The sequence below is a fragment of the Lipophrys pholis genome (genome assembly GCF_963383615.2).
Source record: "Lipophrys pholis genome assembly, chromosome: 11".
Taxonomy (NCBI): Eukaryota; Metazoa; Chordata; class Actinopteri; order Blenniiformes; family Blenniidae; genus Lipophrys; species Lipophrys pholis.
In genome coordinates, this window is record NC_137631.1 from 200,319 (window position 1) to 220,750 (window position 20,432).

At 45.9% G+C, this 20,432-nt stretch overlaps 1 protein-coding gene across 1 annotated transcript; it reads left to right on the forward strand.

Moving 5' to 3' along the window:
* The first annotated feature begins 3,448 nt into the window (after nt 1-3,448).
* Nucleotides 3,449-20,319, forward strand: anln2 (anillin, actin binding protein 2). The gene is made up of 23 exons (XM_080475866.1): nt 3,449-3,544; nt 4,342-4,435; nt 4,513-4,677; nt 5,062-5,124; nt 5,975-6,159; nt 7,084-7,170; nt 8,205-8,313; nt 9,296-9,603; nt 9,874-9,971; nt 10,151-10,271; nt 10,355-10,490; nt 11,162-11,347; nt 11,428-11,554; nt 12,278-12,326; nt 12,426-12,473; nt 12,648-12,680; nt 12,783-12,804; nt 13,212-13,321; nt 14,027-14,080; nt 14,607-14,693; nt 14,994-15,101; nt 15,173-15,348; nt 18,684-20,319. Exons 2-23 carry the CDS (start codon nt 4,348-4,350, stop codon nt 18,829-18,831), a joined length of 2,508 nt encoding a protein of 835 aa, XP_080331992.1. The 5' UTR covers nt 3,449-3,544; nt 4,342-4,347; the 3' UTR covers nt 18,832-20,319.
* The last annotated feature ends 113 nt before the right edge of the window (nt 20,320-20,432 follow it).

The window sequence follows — 20,432 nt, forward strand, 5'->3', positions numbered from 1 at the left end:
GTTATTAACTGCTCTAGCCGCTCACCGAGCGCAGCCGAAAACTTCACCTTTAGTTTTCATCATAAATCTGGTTTGACTTGTCCTGTCAGCGCCATTCAAAGACGGCGTGAAGCTTCAGGTCTGCCCTCGCACCACATGGTGTAATGGAGTCTCAGTACCCAGGCGCCGTCATCATCGTAAACGAAGCATATGAAACGGTGGCTGTGGAGCGTCGGTGGTGCCCAGAACTCTGATCAGAACATTCTGACAGAAACTCTGGCCAGAAGACTGTTTTAATATGGAAACTAGTGCAGCCGGACCAGACTGGATTTATACCTCAAAGACTCTTTTAATCTGCGACGCCTCTTCAATGTCGTGCGCTCTCCACCAGCCTCCAGAGACGAGCTCTCGATCCATTAGTGGACGGGCCCGACCTCTTTGCAGTCCTTGAGAAAACCAGCGCTGCAGTATTTATTGGCTAGACGATACAGCAGTGTTACCTGGTGGTTTGGAGATGGAGCAGGAGGATTGCCTTCCCTTTACCATCAGAGCAGTTATCTGGTCACCGGTGATACTAAGGAAAGTAAACTACAGTAAAAACCCAATTTTCCGTCGTGCTATTCGTGTCTGGAAACAAATAACCCGACACCTTAATCTCAGGATGATGTCCTTTTCTCTACCCATAGTGGCAAATCCCTCATTTGCTCCCCCCAACATGGATTGTGGTTTTCTTGCATGGCGAGAGTTGGGAATGTGTAAGGTCGGAGGTGATCTGTACCTGCAGGGGACTTTTGCTTCTTTCCAAGAGTTTCAAGTTAAATCCACTCTTGCTCGACAGGACTTTCTTAAATCCCTTCAGATCAGGAGTTATGTGAGAGAACACCTCCCAAACCTTGAGACTGCAGGGCCAGATAAATAAGATGGTTGCCTGAAATATTTGGCTGGGTCTGAAAATATAATTTCACATTTGTATAACTCAGTGCAGAAAGTAGCCCCGACCTCTACAAACACCATTAAAGCCGACTGGGCAACTGAACTGGGCGTACAGATACCGGATGATATCTGGGCCCAGAGCCTGGGACACATTCAGAAATGTTTAATTAATACAAGACACAACTTAATCCAATTGAAGGTACTACATAGATTACACTATACAAAAATACAACTACATAGATTCTTTTCCTGAACTCTCGCCTCAACGTGATAGATGGATGTGGCTCACTGGAAGCAACTCTTCTTCACAGTAAAGGCCTCTTCCTCCTCCATGAGAACAAGAAGAAGGTTCAGCAGTTCAGGTCCTGCCAAACAAAATGACGTCATTTCCTCCTTCCAGCTCCTTCTGGACGAAGAAATTAGTTTGGGCTGTTCCAACTGCCCTGGCCGAACTATGTAGGAGCCGCTCTGCCGAAACTTCTGCTCTGCCGTGTGCTGCTCTGCCGTGTGCTGCTCTGCCGTGTGCTGCTCTGCCGTGTGCTGCTCTGCCGTGTGCTGTTCATGTGTTCCTGCTCTCTCATGACAATCAATCATATGTTAATCATATTTAGCTTGTAACCTCTCTACTGTAGGAGCGCCGCAGCTCGTTAAAATGTGGGAGTGCAGACTTGCATGATGCACCTGAACGCATCACGAACAGCTGTCAGCTCCTGGAGTTCAAACCAACCAGCATGGCGCTCTGACAGAAGCTCTTTATTACTGGAGCAGTTCAGAGGAATGTGTTTCTGAAAGCTCTGGAGGACAGAAATAAACTGCAGCTGAAAAGTTTAAACGTGGGGTCTGGGGTGTGGGGTGTGGGGTCTGGGGTGTGGGGTGTGGGGTGTGGGTCTGGGGTGTGGGTGTGGGGTCTGGGGTGTGGGGTGTGGGTCTGGGGTGTGGGTGTGGGGTCTGGGGTCTGGGGTGTGGGTCTGTGGTGTGGGTCTGGGGGGTTGTTTTAGTGCACATTGTTTTTGTTGTTATTGTTTATTATTTCAATATCTTTTTATTTTCCTTCGTGTTCAGTTAAAAAAGAAAAACGAGATGAAGAGATTGTATGTTGAATGTCATGTTTCAAAGATTTAATAAAAATATTGAAACAAAAAAATGAATTGACTTTATAACCTTATTGTTCATTTCTGTTGAATCCATCCATCCAAGATAATAAAGTATCTCTAAATAAAAAGGTACAAATAAATAACATTTTAATCTGATTTCAGTCATTTCTTTATATTCTAATATAAATTCATACTTATCATATTCATGGGTAAAAAACAGAATTTGAAGAACATACAAGAAATGAAATATATATAATTGTAGATGCATGACTAATAAAGTATATAATTAGAAATAACAGTGCTGCCAGTTTTATGGATGATTTTTAATTATTCAAACACTGATAAAGGTAGATTACAATAAAAACGGCTAAAAAAAACAAACCCAATAAACACCTACAATAAGGACACTACTAAAATTAAACACTTGAAACAAATACACTGCTAAAAATAAAAAAACTTTTTTAACTACCATTAATAAAATATACGTCAAATAAATACACTACTAGAAATGAAATATTCAGCTATAAAGAAATGGTTCTTAAATTAAATCAACGACGACAAATAAATGAGCTACTTGAACATTAAACATCATTTTAAATAAATTCCCAACTAAAATTGATAAACACACAAAAAAACACCCCAACATATTTGCTGAAATATTCAGAATAAACAGATGAAGATTGCAGACACATTCAACATATTAAATAACACCATCAATCTCGATGTATACACAGATTACATGTATTAGAATAGCCTCATGTATATATATATATATATATATATATATATGTGTGTGTGTGTGCGTGTGTGTGCTTAACATTTTATCTTGCTTCATTGTATTGCATTTTATTCTTGTGTATTTATTGCTGTCACTACATTTCACTGCTGCTAAACAATTCAACTTCATATATAAAACACCAAATACAACACAGTCATTTGTCGGAGCTTCTAACAGAGAGAAACCCAACAAATCCACAGGAGCAGCAGAGCGACGGTGGAAAGGAAAAACTCCCTCTAACAGGAAGAAACCTTTGCACAACCACTGTCTTTTAAGGTTGCTTTCAGAGAGTATTCTATTCTATTCTATTCTATTCTATTCTGTTCTGTTCTGTTCTGTTCTGTTCTGTTCTGTTCTTTTCTATTCTATTCTATATTAATATGTAAAGATTAAACACACTGATTTAACAAGCTCACATATTCCACATTAACCATAAAAAAACTCTGAAAAGGCCTATATGTAATCTTGAAAGGCAAGTGTAATATAATGTACTATCAATTTGTTTAAATGATCTTCAAAATTTGACCGATATAATTCTGCATTGCGTGTTTTCTCTGTGGAGTACGGTAAAGTTGCACCCCTCGTGACGTCATCATTCACACTGCGTATTTATTTGGTGACTTACGGTCGCGGATTGTTTGGCCTGTTGACGTCAGAGAACCCGCTGAAATTCAAAGTTTGGAGGAGGAGATTAAAACTTATTTTCTGGTTCACTCCTGCTCGTCTTCCCCTGCATTAACAGCCGGACGCACCTTGACAGGTAAGAAACTGACGATTCACGCGGACAAAGACAAGAAATCGACCTTAACTCGTCATTCTCGCTGCATTTCGTTCGCGCTGTGCGGCTAACGGTAGCATGCTAATGTTTACTTGTTCAAATGACTGAAAAACGAGTGAAATTCACAAACTGTCTCAAGTTTGTAAGGGAAAGAACATTATTCAGCTGTGAACGTTTGGTTAGAAATGACTTCATCCAAAGTGTTAAAACGGGATAAATTCACAGGTTTTAGCGTTAAAATCACTTTATTGTCCCCAAAGTTTGTGTAGAAAGTTTGTGTGTTTAACTTGATTCAAACATTTTAATATCATTCCTTCCTATTTGGGTCATAGAGTCATAGAGTTCATACTTCCACCTGGACTTCGGACAGAGCCCCCGCCTCCCCATGGTGTCTTCAAACGCTCTTATTTCTGGATTACATAACCCAGATTGTAATCCGGATTGCTTTCGCTATCTAGTCATTTCTTCATCTGCACGGGATTAATCCGACTACCTCTTTTCATTAAAGTCCATTCATATCATCCCTGTAATTGTAAAGATTTTTCTTCTAAATCTAGAATTTGATCTCTGTCTTTAACTAATGAGAAGTATTAATGTTGGGATTGACAGCCCTAATTATTTCATACATGTTGGCCACAGAAGAAAAACAAACTTTACACTTTAGTGGTTGTATTTATCATATTGTGATTGCGTTGCTCAACATTGGTCTACATCACCTCACCTTTAATAGTAATAATAATAATCTTTACCCAGAGCTCATCCGGTGTCTCTGTTTGCAGGTCAGCATGGAGATGGGAGAGGACAGAAGTGGACTCCTGAAGAGACGGAGGGGTCCTCTGTCCGATTCGGACGACAACAACCAGTCTGCACCAGGTCTGCTTGTAGCAGTTGACATTTCTCCAGGTTCAGTTTGTGATGTCTGTTTTTTTTCTTGTTTTCGACTCTTTCAGAGACGACGGATGGGCAAAAGCGGAGACGTCTGGAAGCAGCCGACCAGGAGAACCGCCCCCCGAGCCAGTCCTCTGGACGGCCGGTGGACGTGGACGTGGACCCGGACACGCCCACGGTCCCCTCGGAGCAATCGCCGGTGCAGCAGCTCATCCAGAAAATAGATGGTAAAACAAGAGACAGTCACAGCCAGTAAAAGAGCACAGTTATTCAGGATTAGAAATCCTTGTGCATGTTTAGTTTAACTCAATATTTTTCGTGCCAAATGGCGAGGTGGTGGAAGGTTTATACTTGAACCGACGAGTCACATGAATCTCTATAATCTTTATATCTGTACCATGAACTGCAACAAGCTAAAAGACAAAACTGCAGTAGTTGGATGCCAGTGTGACTTCACTGCTCCTTAAAGCTCCTCACAGACCGGACTGTCATCCTACACACTGCTCCCTTTGTCACAGCAGTGACAATTCTGGAAGTTTTCCTCCCTGAGGCGTCCAAACCGGAACATCCTCATTCAAGATGAGCCGCTTTGAACGTGTGTGTTGTTTCAGGAGCTGCTCCTCCGGCCCTGCGGTGCTCCTCGGATTCAGCTGGAGACCGAGACCGTCTCCTAGGTGAGAGGACATGTTGGCACACATGTGCAAATATTCAGTTTAATTCAAGGATCTAAGTACAAAAACAATACGGATACAGAAAATACATCAATCACTTCATATTTTTATTTTATAGACGATGACTCAACTTTATATTTAATATGATCAAATAAGAAAATAGGACATTTACATACACAAACTGGGTGGAGGTGTGCGCAAGGAGAATATATCTGTATTTCTATAGCACCATTCAGACACATTGACAGTGTTTTCTAAAGGAAAAACATTAAAAGAACAGCATTAAAAACGAGAATAAATAAGGTTAAAGCGTTATTAAGTTAAAGGTAATAAAATTACTCAAATCTATTGATCATTGGAAAGTCACAGCAAATCAAGTTTCCAGGTCTGATTTAAAGCAGTGAGTGTGTGAGCAGGAAGTTGGTTCCACAGGTGAAGAGCACAGGAACCAAAAGCTGCTTCACCTTGACACGTTTCGTAAACCTTTCTGAAGGACCTCGGGGTCTAGATGTTTCATATTCTACGATCAGTCTGAGATGTATTTAAAGCTTTATAGAGCAGAACTGAAGACACACGGGCAGCCAGAGCAGAGATGGAAGCTTGACCGTGTGTTGGAGAGACGAGGAGCTGCAGCTGTGTGACAGGTTGTTTAGGAGACCTGTAAACTCAGTAGGAATCCTAGAATCCAGCCTGCTGGGGGTGAATGTATGAACTGTTTCTCTGGTCGTGGTACGTTGTGTTCTTGTCTTAATGTGGCTGTTGAATTTCATGTCCGACTCCAGAATCAGACCCTGATTTCTGCCTTGATTTGATGTCTTGAGCGACCACAGTTGTCTTTCCATTATTCTCCCAGGCGAGGGAGACTTTAATCAACGACGGGAGCGCTTCGAATCGCTGGTGGTCCCGGGTAGCTCCGCCTCCACGCCGAGCCCGTCCAGTGCACGCCCGCTGACCCGCTCCAACTTCGTGACCGTCCTCCAGCAGAAGCTGGCTGAAAAGACAACGCAGAGGTCCACACAGACGTCCCGCCTCCGCCAGGTGGGTTCAGAGCCGCAGGACGCTTCATCATGGTACATCGATGCTGCCGAGTCACCAGTCGGCTCAAATCCCGGAAGTCGTCTTTCATGTTAGACGTGAGGTCTCATCTTCTGCATCACAAACTGCCTGAAGGCTCGGATCAAGACCAGCGTCCTCATCATCTTTATCTGTGTGGCACCTTTCACACAGTAACTGCAGCCCAAAGTTCTTCACAGTGAACATAAAAAGTCCAAATACGAGAATGACATGCACTCGGGGTGAATATGGAATCATCTTAAATTAAAATGTGTATTTATTATAATGCTAATAATATTGTAGTAAATGCTCTTGGTTCCAGTCGAAGGTTGGAGACACAGGAAGACTAAAATCACACAAATGTTGAATTAAAGGGGTCAGAAGGTGGAGGAACACGGTGGATGGTCACATGGTTGTGGTTAATAAGAGTTGGTTTAGGACCTGATTGAACTGGAACAGGCTGGATGTGATATGATTGTGGTCATCGTGCCGTTGGGTGTGCAGCTCCTGAACATTAGAACAACCAGTTCAGTTCATAAGTCAAACTCATTTACCATTTATTGTCAATTCTGCTGTACTTCCAAATTACACAGCTGAATTGTAATTTCGTCCCGTTTGCCCTCCTGTGGTGAAGACGCACGTCGTCCAAATAAGAAAATAGAGATTGCACACAAAATATATTGCCCAAAATAAGAAAATGGCAATTATAGGCAAGAAAAGGTGAGCAACAAGAATTTAAAATGGAAGTCAATAAAAAACAAGCTGTAATTTCCATTGGATATGAATAAGGTGTCCCTGAGGTCAGATGATTAGTGGGAGTTGAAGCTGTGTCCTCTGCAGCGGCAGCTTCCTCCCTACGAGCCTTTTAAACTCCCAGTCCTGTGAGTGTGTCTGTCTTTGTCCAATCAGGAGCAGGAGCTGAACCAGCTGCAGTTCAGACCCATCAGCCAGAACCCCTGGTTGAAGAGGAGCAGCTCCGACCCCCCCCTCACTCAGGTGGGTTCTAACCAGAGCTCTGACTCCAGGTCTTCCACACGCCTGAATGCTCTTTTCCTTCAGTGTGCTGCAGCTCCTCTGCAATCTGTCATTTAGATTTTAACAGTTATTCATCCACAGCTTGGTATCGTCTTTCAGTAGCTGCTTCTTGGTGATCCATTGATTCTGTTTATTTAAAAATGTACATGTTTTTAAATAAACCCCATCAGGGAAGGTGCCTTGCTGGCCCTTCCTCCTCCTTTTCCTGGCTCCCTGCATCGCTCTGTAAAAAGAAAGTTTTCCTCCAAACCGCCGTGGGAAGTGAGTTTGATGGTGAGGAACTACCTCTGTGGGCACTTCAGTGGAAGAAAGTTCACCTTTTGTTTCTGCTGTGATTTTGGTGAAACGGGCCCCATTTAGATGGCAACATGTCACGTGACAACACCTGATCCGTTAAAAAAAAAGTTGGGTTTCCACTGCAGCCGTGGACAATAACCCCCGACTGTGGAGCGGAGCTAACATTGGGGCAAACGTTTAGGAATGTGGGCGGAGTCAAACATTTGCAAGATTTACAGTCTGGAGAGTGAAACAGAGATTCTAATTTAACTTATTCAGGTTCCTGCAGACGCTCATCAGAACCCATAAGAACAAGAAAAGTTGGTCTGTGACGTCAGCCAGCCGCTGGGAGGAGAGTTCATACACCGTGAAGAAGCTGTCGAACTTACAGGCCACGCCCCCTCACGGCCGGCCACGCCCCCTCACCGCCGGTCACGCCCCCTCACGGCAGGCACACATCTGTGAAGCGGCATTTTATCTTTAAATGGTTGTTCTTTAATGTGGAGGACCGACTGGATTCAGTGTTTACAGCACTGAACAGACCGAGGCGAGCTGTTAGCATGCTAACTTTAGTAGCCACGTATAAACGTGGATGGAGTGACGGCTTGACAACTGATTTCATTTATTAGTCTTTTATTCCATCCTGAAGACACAGGAGCATTTTCTATTGGTCCACAGGAAGTTTTCTCCTCATGCTGCATGTGTTGATTCTCCTGCAGGATGGAGGGAATGCTGAGTGGAACCAAGGCAGCTTCATTGAAACGTCCAGCCCAGCTGCTGCTGCTGCTGCTGCTGCTGCTGCTGCTGCTGCTGCTGCTCAGACCTCGGGTAGGACTTCAGCTCTCATGTGCATCAGAAATGTCCTGAACTTTCATTCTGACCCGTCACAGAGAGGACGAGGGAATACAGACTGCTCAACTATTTAGAATATTATAGAAACTTTCAGGAATCTTTGCTGAATTCACTCAGGAACCGAGACGTTTCAGGCCCTGTTGTGTTTATTGTGACAAAGTTCACCCAACAGGAAAATAGGAAGAAAAAGTTAGACAGAGGAGTTGGAATGAGGCCCCACTGACATGACAAACTGAAACGTTTTTGATGTTTTCGTTTCAGAAAAGTTTCATGTTTACGTGCCTTTTTTTTTTTTTTAAAGATGTTGTTAGCATGTTGGACCACTAGTGGGTGCTGTTGTTTGCTTTTTGTAATGAAACCACACACACGTTTCTGTTGCAGCCCCTCTGCTGAGGAATGAGTTACTACTGCCCGTCAGACAATCACCTTCGCTGTCCACTCTTAAAACTTTGTTTTTATTGTTTTATTGTCATTATTACTAGTCTATTGTTTGAAGCACTTTGGCTTCAGCAGCAGCTGTTTTAAAGTGTTCTAGAAATAAAGCTGACTGAACAATGAGCTCTAAACATGAACACAGGGAGAAAGTTGGATTGTTATTATGGTGACTGTCAAAATAAAACTACCAAGTCCAGTAGAATAAGGACTGGGAGACCTGACACCACTGAGGGAACGTTGTTCTGATCGTCTCTACTGAGCATGTGCAGAGAGGCGGTCTGCTACGGCCGCTGTGTCTTTGGGAAATTGCTCTCCTGCACACGTGGAGACGTTTCTGTTTTATTTGCACTTTAACATAACTTTTCTAGTCTTTACAAACCTGATGTGTTCACTTCTGTTTAGCCTGTCGTCATCGTCTCTGCTGTGGATTCATCCAGGTCTTCAAGCCCGTCCATCTCCAGCAGAAACCTCTGAAGATCTCCTTCAGCTGATTTGAAGCTCTTGTTCTGTGTCGCCTCCTCAGATGTGGATCCGAACACCTCTACACTCATCGACCAGATGTTCCAGGAGGTGCTGGAGTACGCCGAGCAGATGGAGGAGGAGGAGGAGTACACCGAGCAGATGGAGGAGGAGGAGGAGGACCAGGACCAGGACCAGGACCGGGACAGTGGGATTGAAACCTTCTCTGCACCCAAAGAGGAGAAGAAGAGCGCCGAGGCGGGACATACCCCAGAAGAAGAGGAGAATAACGGAGAGGAGCTGCTGGCGTTTCCCTCCAGCGGGATCCTGTCTCCTCTCAGCAAGGCCATCGAAGCTGCTGTAACTCCTCTGGTAAGACAGGAGAGTCACTGTGAACCTGACAGCTCTCCAACTCTCCTTCAGAGCCCACATGGAGCACAAGTTATTCTCAGGTGGGCCAGACAGGTAAACGATAGTATTGCAGTCTATAAATGATTAGAATTATAAATCTGTCTTTGGTTTGATTGATGTTGTTAAAGAGGCAGGAACATAAATATTGACTAGATTTCAGTCCTCCTTGGAGTCCTTGTAAAAGGCTGATTGAATCCTTGAAGCCTGACATTACTCATGTTGGACCTCCAGAGACTGACTGTGAGCCAGGAGTCGTCCAACCCTCCATCTCTGCTCCTCAGTCCAGAGGAGAGCAGGACTCCTCCTCCTGAGTCTGCTCCTCTGTACAGGTGAGCTCAGCTTCACCTGCTTCACCTGCCACACTGTTTACATCCATTTCAAGGCTCTTCTCCAGGATGGATGGCTTTCAAAATCCTCAGAATCCTCGTCTCAACATCAGCTGAAGTTCACTTTAATAGTTGCTCCTGAGACTACAGTGTGTTTCCACTGATGTGTTGTTTGTCCGTAGTGTGGATGCTTACCGCACTCAGAGGCGGAACAAGCCTCCCTCCGTGCAGAGCGTCACTCCTATGGCTCCGAGGACAACCAGGAAACCTCAAACCAACTTCAGCAGCAAGGAGAGAATCACCGTACGTAGTGACGCGTGTCGAGCCGTGTGTTGTCTCTCTCCACTGAACCTCTGAACAGTTTGCATGTTGCTGCGTTCGTTCAGACTCTGAGTGAGGAAGTGGCGAAGCTGCAGACGGTGATCAGCCAGACGCTGCAGGCTCTGAGCTGCTGCACCGATGAAGAGCACGGACGAGGCTCGTTGGAGGAGGCCGAGGCCGAGAGGCTGCTGCTGGTCTCCTGTGAGTTCATCACAGGACTTCAACTGCCTCATGTTTCTGTTCAAACAGACAAGCATTTGATGTCTGAACAACACAAAGCTTTGGAGATCCATGTTAACACTGAAGTCCACTGTCTGGGGTCTTTGTGCACAAAGGGGAGGCTTTTCCACTGCATCTGTTGAGGGCATTGAATCCATTACAGAAAAACTTAAACTCCCAAAATGCTACAAAGGTTTTAAGTATGACAATGGTGCTCAGAGCCAGTGAAAACATGACTTTATGAAAACATTTGGGCTCATTCTCAGTGTAGACCAACAGAAAGGAAGCTTATTGAAATGCTGCTACTGCGTACCATCGCAGTAACAAATGGTTGTTCTGCACATGCTCAGTAGCTGCACAGGCGGAACAATATTTCCTCCGTGGTGTCATGACTTCCACTCCATATTCTCCTGGGACTTGGTAGTTTTATTTTGATAGTCACCAGAATAACAATCCAACTTGGTGGTTTGTCCACTAGAATGTGAGTGTGAGCATTACAAACACAACCAACAGCACCCACTAGTGGCCTGGCATGGTAACTACATCTTTTTCTGCTGTTCTTAGTAGAAATGTACAGCAGCTTCAGAACATTACCATGTACACGTGAATGAAACCTGGTCCGTGATGGAGGCTGGTTGGTTTCCTGCTTCCAGGTGAGAAGCGCTCGGCCCTGCTGGCTGAAGTGAGCAGGCTGAGGGAGGAGCGGAGCTCTGAGGGTGGAGCTGGAGGAGCAGAGGACGGAGACGTTTCCCAGCAGGCCTGCAGAGGCACCGTGACCATCACCAACATCCAGCTGCCTCTGAAGGTGGACTTCATCTGCTCCTCTCGTAGCCGAGCAGGTAAGCTCTCCACACCACTGCTGTCTCCAGCTGGGACTGCAGCGCCTGTCCTTATCAGACGTGTCCGCTCTGTCCCACAGGTCGGCCCAGCCACTACTTCTTCATTCTGATCCGATATGGACCCTGTAACGTGGTCGCCACCCGGCTGGCCACCGCCGCCGACACTCAGAATGGAGACACCATCTCCTTCCCCACCTCCGTCACCCTGTGAGCACCAGGCCTGTCTTCTCCTCCAAACCTCCACACAGAGTCTTTAACCTTTCAACGCTCTAAACCAGGAGGACGGGGTTCCCAAAGAGCCACCTGATCAATCAGTTCTACGATTGAGGGCTGAGACCTGAGTTGACCTCAGTTTTGCTCAATAAGAATCATCTCTTGATAAAAAGCAGCTTTTTGTACGAGTGACTTTTGCTGTGCGGCACTTTGTCTTTCCCAGTCTGGAAGCTGGGGGACATTTTTCTACATTTCGAGTTCAGTAAATTAAAAACTATATTTTGTGAGGTCACCATTGCTAGACAAGACCAATAATGTAATAATGACCTACAACCTGAAAAATTAGAGCATTTTAAAAGTAATAAAGCCAATAATAGCAGTGATTTTCATTAGAGCGCCACCCTGTGGGCCGGTTAAACAGCTCCACCGCCACAGCTGCTCCAAACCTCAGTAGGTAGAACCTCAGTGGGCTTTCAGGAGATTTAAATGGCTCCATTTGATTCAACTAAATCACAAATGTTAAAAATAAAAATTGTATTGAAATGTCATCAAAGTTTGATGTTTAATTGTCGTTCTATCACTACAGTAAAGTTTTGGTTCCACTTTCTCAAAACTTTACTCTAAATGTAGAATAATGCCGTAAATACTGAAAGGAGTTCGTCCTGGTGTAGAGTTCTCTCTTGCTGCTGGTAAAATAATGAGTCGTTGATGTTGCAGGAAGGATATTCGCTCGTCTTTTGAGATCGATGTGGAGGTCTACAGCCTGGTGAGGAAACAACTAAACGCTCTCCACACATTTAATATCACTCTTTTCTTTTCTTAGTTTGTCCTCAGTTTGGTTCTTAAATGGATCTTTGTGTTTCAGTCCAACACGTCAGGAAGCAGCGGCAGCGTCGACAGAGCTGCTCCTAAGGTGGGTGGGTGTGTGTGTGTGTGTGTGTGTGTCTGTCTGTCTGTCTGTCTGTCTGTCTGTCTGTCTGTCTGTCTGTCTGTCTGTCTGTCTGTCTGTCTGTCTGTCTGTCTGTCTGTCTGTCTGTCTGTCTGTCTGTCTGTGTCACACATTCATTCGTTGTGTTAACTTCTTCAGGTCACACCCAGAAAACTTCTCAGCACCATCACTGTGAGTATCATCTTCATTCATGTATTTCTCTTATAGTGTTTTACTTTCATTGAATTTTTTCTGTTGTGGTTGTATCACTGAAACATGTTTTATTTTCATCAGAGATCCAGTAATACTGTGACATGTGAGTATTTAAATACTTATTCACCTTTGAAGAAAAAGAAAGTCCATTCCAGTGAGCTGGGTGACCTTAAATATCAAATCATGCATTTAAAATGAGAGATATCTGCCTCAGTTTCTCACTACAGCATCTAAACATGTATTTATTTTGATCAGTGATAATAATTAAAGATTGCCTTACTTGTAAAATGGATCAAACTAAAGTAGAAGTTTTTACACGGGTTATCAGATTTTTTCATTTACATATAGGAAATTATTTAAATAAAAAATACTTTAAAAGGATATTAAGAAATCACATGTAATTCAAAAATCCAAATTCAAATAAAAAAAACCTATTGAATTTGAGCAGTAATGGAGAGAGTAAGCTGTGTATTTAAAAGATGTTGTGGTTCCTCCCCGTCTGTCCCTCAGCCGTCCGTCCTCCTGCTCTCGGGACTCGGCGCTCCAGTAACTTCAGTCTGGTGGGTTCTCATAAGATCACCTTGGCCTCGCTGGGACAGAGCAAGTTCCCTCTGGACAAGGTGAGGACGGCGTCGGGATCATCCTTTCATCCTGTTGGACAAACACAAAGATTTAAAAGTGCAAAGACGCAGCGTCTCACAGAGTCCACTCCTTTAATATTTGCTCCCCTGCACGTCTCTTTGTTCTTTTATATCCACGTTTTCAATTTCCACACACGGGTGGAGTCACTGGTGATGTAACATGTTCTCTCTGTCTCCGTCTCTCATTGTCTCCCTCGCTCTGTCTCTGTCTCTCTCTCATTGTCTCCCTCACTCTCTCTCTCTCTCTCTCTCTGTCTCCCCCTCTCTCTGTCTCTCTCTCTTCCCCTCCCTCCCTCTCTCTGTCTGTCTCTCCCTCTGTCTCTCTGTCTGTCTCTGTCTCTGTCTCTCTCTCTCTCCCTCCCTCTCTCTCTCTGTCTGTCTCTTTCTTTCTCTCTCCCTCCGTCTCTCTCTCTTTGACTCCCTCCCTCTCTCTCTCTCCCTCTGTCTCTCTCTTTCTCTCTCTCTCTCTCCCTCCCTCTCTCTCTCTGTCTGTCTCTCTTTCTTTCTCTCTCTCCCTCCGTCTCTCTCTCTTTGACTCCCTCCCTCTGTCTCTCTCTCTCCCTCCCTCTCTCTCTCTGTCTGTCTCTCTTTCTTTCTCTCTCTCCCTCCGTCTCTCTCTCTTTGACTCCCTCCCTCTGTCTCTCTCTCTCCCTCCCCCTCTCTCTCTCTCTCTCTTCCACTCAGATGAAACTTGATGGAAAGATCCGCAGACTGCTGGGCGATGAGTTTCAGGAAAAGGTTTCTCTCTCTCTCTTTTCATCACTTCTTCACAGACTCTGAATCACCGTCCCCGGTCACTTCTTTACTCCTCACATTGATGCCACAGAATCCAACACATGTCCTTCATGTTTAGGATGTTTTATTGGTTTTATTGTACGGAGTACACCCACAGTATTTTAGAAAACTTTTACGATACAAACAACAGAAGATGTGTGATTTTATTCATTTTTCCAACTTTCCAATAGATCTGACTTTATGACAATACAACCCTTTTTATCTTTAAATAAAGAACCAGAGATATCAGGAAAGTCTTTAAGAAATGTCCACACATTTTAATGTTTCGCACAAAAACCAAGCAGACAAAAAAGGACTCGGTTCCTCGTGTTGAAAAACTGAGTTACCAGCTTATAACAAAGTTTTCCTTCAACTCTCCATTGTTTGCTTTTACCTCGTTCCAGTGTACAAATATAGATCCTGATTTTAAAGCTCAACATTTCACCCTGTAAAAAGACATCAGTCATTCCTCCTCCTCTTCCTCCTGCAGGTACCCTTCCTCTCTCCTCTGGAGGGGAACGTCTTCCTCCAGCTGGACGGCTCCAGTCACTCCAGCGTGCAGCACCAAGGCTTCCTGGTCAGTGGTGTGGACCTTGTTAGGATCATTTCATGGTCGTATTGTAGGAAGGTTCTAGTCATGAGACACACACACACACACACACACACACACTCTTCCTGACCTCCATCCCTGCACTGAAACACATTCAGGAGTCCATCATTGACGAGCACGTCTCATTCAAGAGTGAGTCTGGCTTCAGTTATGACAAATGCTTCATGAAACTTCAGCAGCTCCGATAAAAGTCTTCAACTGTTTTTAGTTCTTTTCATTAGATTAAGCTGAATGTGGGCTCAGGGGTCTTTGTCTCTGTCTCCTCAGACCATGTTCTCACTGGTCAGTGGCTTCGGGGTGTGGAACCGCCGGTACCTGGTGTTGAAGGGTTGTGACCTGAGTTACTGGAACCATCCCAACGACAGAGAAAGCAAGGTGAGAGCAAACCCCCCCCCCCCCCCCTCCCCCGGTGTCTGGCTGGGTTTTAATGTGTGACTGTCTCTCAGGAGGCGGACGGCAGCTGGTCTCTGTCCAGCTCTCCCAGTCAGTGTGTGCGGACGGTGCAGCGGGAGTTGTGTGCGCGACCTTTCACCTTCGAGTTGGTGAGCAGCGTCCAGCAGCAGGACCAGGACCAGGACCAGGGCCAGGACCAGGGCCAGGGCGGCCAGGAGGCATTGCAGAAGTGAGTCTGACTCACAGCTTCAGTCTTTAATGTCTTCTTGGAGTGGGATGGACATTTTGAGTTTGACTGCCTGATTTAAAGGTGATCCTGTCCTAAAGAAAAATCAAACGAAGAGGAGACAGCGACTCAATAAACAATCAAATCTGTCCCAGTAAATATTGTGTGTATTAGGACATATTTTCAATCCTTTAATCACAACCTTTCAGGTTTTAAAAAGTGTGTTGCTCCAAGCAGCCAATCAGAAATCAAACCCTATATAGTGTCATCGGGGGTTTAGCCAATCCCAATCAACGTAGGCCCTCCCTTTGACTCCTCCCACAATTAGGCTGCTCTGCTCTGGCACATGGCACCACCAGAGGAAGTACTTCCTCCTCTTCCCAAGATGGGCATGTGTGGGCGGAGCCAGTCCAGCTCACACAGACACAGCAGATTCTGAATGCAGCTCCTATGATCCAATATTCAAATGAGGAAAATCAAGGAGGAGCTAGAAACTTAGAATACTAGGGATGCTTCCAAATAGTCCCTCCTATCTCCTTTCCTATCCACTTGTCCTTAACCCCGTGGATGATGTCATGGGGTTAAGGAAAGGTGTTGGGAGGCTTCCTAAAGGAGTTAGTGAAAGGTGTTAGGAAGCTTCCTAAAGGAGTTAGTGAAAGGTGTTAGGATGCTTCCTAAAGGAGTTAGTGAAAGGTGTTAGGAGGCTTCCTAAAGGAGTTAGTGAAAGGTGTTAGGATGCTTCCTAAAGGAGTTAGTGAAAGGTGTTATGAGGCTTCCTAAAGGAGTTAAGGAAAGGTGTTAGGAGGCTTCCTAAAGGAGTTAGTAAAGGTGTTAGGAGGCTTCCTAAAGGAGTTAGTAAAGGTGTTAGGAGGCTTCCTAAAGGAGTTAGTGAAAGGTGTTAGGAGGCTTCCTAAAGGAGTTAGTAAAGGTGTTAGGAGGCTTCCTAAAGGAGTTAGTGAAAGGTGTTAGGAGGCTTCCTAAAGGAGTTAGTGAAAGGTGTTAGGAGGCTTCCTAAAGGAGTTAGTAAAGGTGTTAGGAGGCTTCCTAAAGGAGTTAGTCAGACTGAGCAGCAGAGTGAGCAGCAGAGTGAGCAGCAGAGTGAGCAGCACTTTGCTCCACTAGTGATTAAACCTGCTGATCATGTTTGGTGGATTCAAGCTATGGATGCATGTGGTTAGTCTGCTAGTAATGGAAGTATTGTTCAGTATTATTCAGTGTTGTATTTCTAGGTTGGTGTCATGCAGGAGGTCGAATTGAACTAATACTACATGTACTCATTAGATGGCAGTAGTGAGTCGTCCCGGTCTGTGGGGAGTGAAAAGCAGGAGCTTCATCTGCAGAGCAAACTGCAGGGAACCTACGTCACCATGCCCCAGAGCTGTTTGAAAGGAACAATCCAGCCTGTCACTTTAAATGAAGGATGATGGGAAACTCCTCAAACACTCTGATACTTTGGAACAGAAATACTTTGATACTTACAGTTGTGCTCATAGTTTACCTACCCTGGGAGAATTCATGGTTTCTTAGCTGTTCTTCAGAGAATATGAATGAAAACACAAAACCTTTCCTCCACTCATGGTTGATGGTTGGGTGAAGCTTTTCATTGGCAAACGACTGTGTTTATTCTTTTTATATGAAAATGACAAAAGAAAGTATCCAAATGACCCCGATCAGAAGTTTCCATCCCCCAGTTGTTAATACGGTGTACTGGCCCTTTAACATCAATGACAGCTTCAAGTCTTGAGTGGTGGTTGTGGAAAAGGTTCTTGATTTCCTCAGATGGTGACGCTGCCCATTGTTCTGGTAAAAAGCCTCCAGTTCCTCTAAGTTCTTGGTCTGTCTTGTATGAACTGTAGGTTAGAGATCTCCCCAGAGTGGCTCAATGATACTGAGGTCAGGAGACTGAGGGCCACTCCAGAACCTTCCCTTGGTTCTGCTGTAGCCAATGACAGGTCGACTTGGCCTCGTGTTTTGGATCATTGTCATGATGGAACGTCCAGAAACGTCCCATGTGCAGCTTCTGGGCTGATGAGAACAAATCTTCCTCCAGTACTGTCTGATAACATGCTGCAATGAGCTGCCATCAATGTTGGCCAAGTTCCATGTGCCTCTGTAGCCCCCCCCCCCCCCCCCAAAACATCAGTGATGCACCTCCGTGTTCCACAGTAGGAATGATGTTCCTTTCATCAGAGGCCGTGGTGACGCCTCTCTAAATGTCACGTTTATGGTCGTGGTCCAAAAGTTCTGTTTTGGTCTCATCACTCCAAAGGACTTTGTCCCAGTGGACCTGAGGCTGGTCTCTGAGCTGTTTGGCGTAATGGAAGCGGGATACTTTGTGACATTTGAGCAGAAATGTCTTTCTTGACCATGAAGCCCATTTTTCTTCACCTGCCTCCTCATTGTGCATCTTGAACCAGCCAGGCCACGATGTTCCACAGAGTCCTGGATTTCAGCTGAACTCATTTCTAGATTTTTCTTTGCATCTTGAACATCTTTCCTGACAGTCTGAGATCTTTGCTGGTCTACCGGACCATGGTTTGGTTTCTACAGAATCCCTCCGGTTCCACTTCTTCATCAGCGTTTGAACACTGCTGATCAGCATTCTCAGTTCCTTGGATATGTGTTAATGCCCCTGTCCTGTTTAATGCAGTTCCATTACCTTTTTCTCACAGATCCTTTAACAATCATTTTGCTTTCCCATGACTCAGAATCCAGAACCGTCTGTGCAGCTCTGGGTGAAAGATGAACGGTCTGTCAGAAGCCCAGAAACTCACTGACCTTTTATACACACACACTGCTTACAAACAAACAGGTCAAAGGTCAGGGTGGGAACCTTGATTAGCCATTCTAACCTGTTAGGTGTTACCAGGTCAAAGTCACTGGGGGTGTAAACGTCTGATCAGGGTCATTTGGATACTTTCTCTTGTTATTTTGATATAAAAAGAATAAACACAGTTGTTTGCCAATGAAGCGCTTCACCCGACCATCAACCATGAGAGGAAGAAAGGTTTTGTGTTTTCATTCATATTCTCTGAAGAACGGCTAAGAAACCATGAATTCTCCCAGGGGAGGTAAACTATGAGCACAACTGTTACTCCAGACTTGATGTTGGTTGTTTCTCTTGCAACCCCCTTTAGTCTTTGCTGAGCCCTTCTTCTATACTCTCTGCACCACCTCTCTTTCTAGCTCCAATCCTTTCTGCTCCACTAATCTGAAGACGTAGAAGTAGTGAACCCAGCTCAGTGTGGTTCTAGGGTGCAGCTCAGCTCCTGATGGGCCGACTCCACCTGACCTTCTCCCTTCTCCCTCCTCCCTCCTCCCTCCCTCCCTCCTCCCAGGCGCTGGTTTTCAGCAGACACCAAGCAGGAGAAGCAGGACTGGATGGAGAAGCTCAGCCAGGCCCTGCTGGACTTCCACACATGGAACCGTCAGACGGAGAGCAAGCAGTGGTCCAGCAGCAGGAACCTGAGGGAGAGCAGCCTGTGACCCGCCTGCTCCCCGCTGTGACCCGCCTGCTCCCCGCTGTGACCCGCCTGCTCCCCGCTGTGACCCGCCGGCGACCCGCTGTGACCCACCTGCTCCCCGCTGTGACCCGCCGGCGACCCGCTGTGACCCGCCGGCTCCCCGCTGTGACCCGCTGTGACCCACCTGCTCCCCGCTGTGACCCGCCGTGACCCACCTGCTCCCCGCTGTGACCCGCTGTGACCCACCGGCTCCCGGCTCCCCGCTGTGACCCACCGGCTCCCCGCTGTGACCCGCTGCGACCCGCCTGCTCCCCGCTGTGACCTGCCTGCTCCCCGCCGCGACCCGGTGTGACCCGCCGGCTCCCCGCTGTGACCCGCTGTGACCCGCCTGCTCCCCGCCGCGACCCGCTGTGACCCGCCTGCTCCCCGCTGTGACCCGCCTGCTCCCCGCTGTGACCCGCCGGCGACCCGCTGTGACCCGCCGGCTCCCCGCTGTGACCCGCTGTGACCCACCGGCTCCCCGCTGTGACCCGCCTGCTCCCCGCTGTGACCCGCCTGCTCCCCGCCGCGACCCGCTGTGACCCGCCTGCTCCCCGCTGTGACCCGCCGGCGACCCGCTGTGACCCGCCGGCGACCCGCTGTGACCCGCCTGCTCCCCGCCGCGACCCGCTGTGACCCGCCGGCGACCCGCTGTGACCCGCTGTGACCCGCCTGCTCCCCGCTGTGACCCGCCTGCTCCCCGCTGTGACCCTACAGGAGGTAGAGCAGCTCTCACGCTGCTTCTCATCATTTCCAGGATTCTGCTGGGAGAACCTGAACCACCATGAAGCTCTAGTAACCAGGTTGATTGACCTGTTTGGAAGCGACTACCTTTTCCTGTGTGTTCTTCTTTTATTTCTGGAGGCCCTGTGGCCTTCTGAAGTTTTACTTTTTATTTATCAGGTTTCTGTTCAAATCAGTTTGTTTGTTGTTAATCTTGTTTGTTCAAAAGCTCCAGATTGTTTTGTTCTAACTTGTATAGATACACTAGTGAATCCAGCAGCGGCTGATCTGAAGAAGTGTTGGCTGGTTTCACCAGGACTGTACACGGACTGTACACGGACTGTACACGGACTGTACACGGACTAAACTTCAAGTCAGCATTATTTACATTATGAACTGTGAATTAGCTGATTTATTGTTTGAGAGATAAACCAGCAGTTGTGTCTAAAGATCCAAAAGGAAAATCTTAAATCAGGTGAAATTTCATTTATTATCAAAAACAAAGAGCAACTTTGCACAATTAAGACGGAATCGGATCTTTTCTAAACATATTTTACACGTGAAGGAAAAGAAAGCTGTCGTTTCCTCGTTTTCCTGTCAGTCCGTCACCTGGTGGATGTTGTTGTTGTTGTTGTTGTTGTGAACTCGTCCTGTGCACCTTGAGGAGCTCGTCAATAAAAGAACGAAGTGGAAGATCTGATGACGACGCGACAGAAACCTGATGAGTTTATCATAAAGATGAGAACGAAACAAACGCTTTTGTATTTTTACTCTGAGTATCCAAGGCTGCCTTTACTGCACTTCACTTTGTTTAGTACTTGGGTTCTTAAAATATAGATACCTTGAAAGATTCTTTAATAC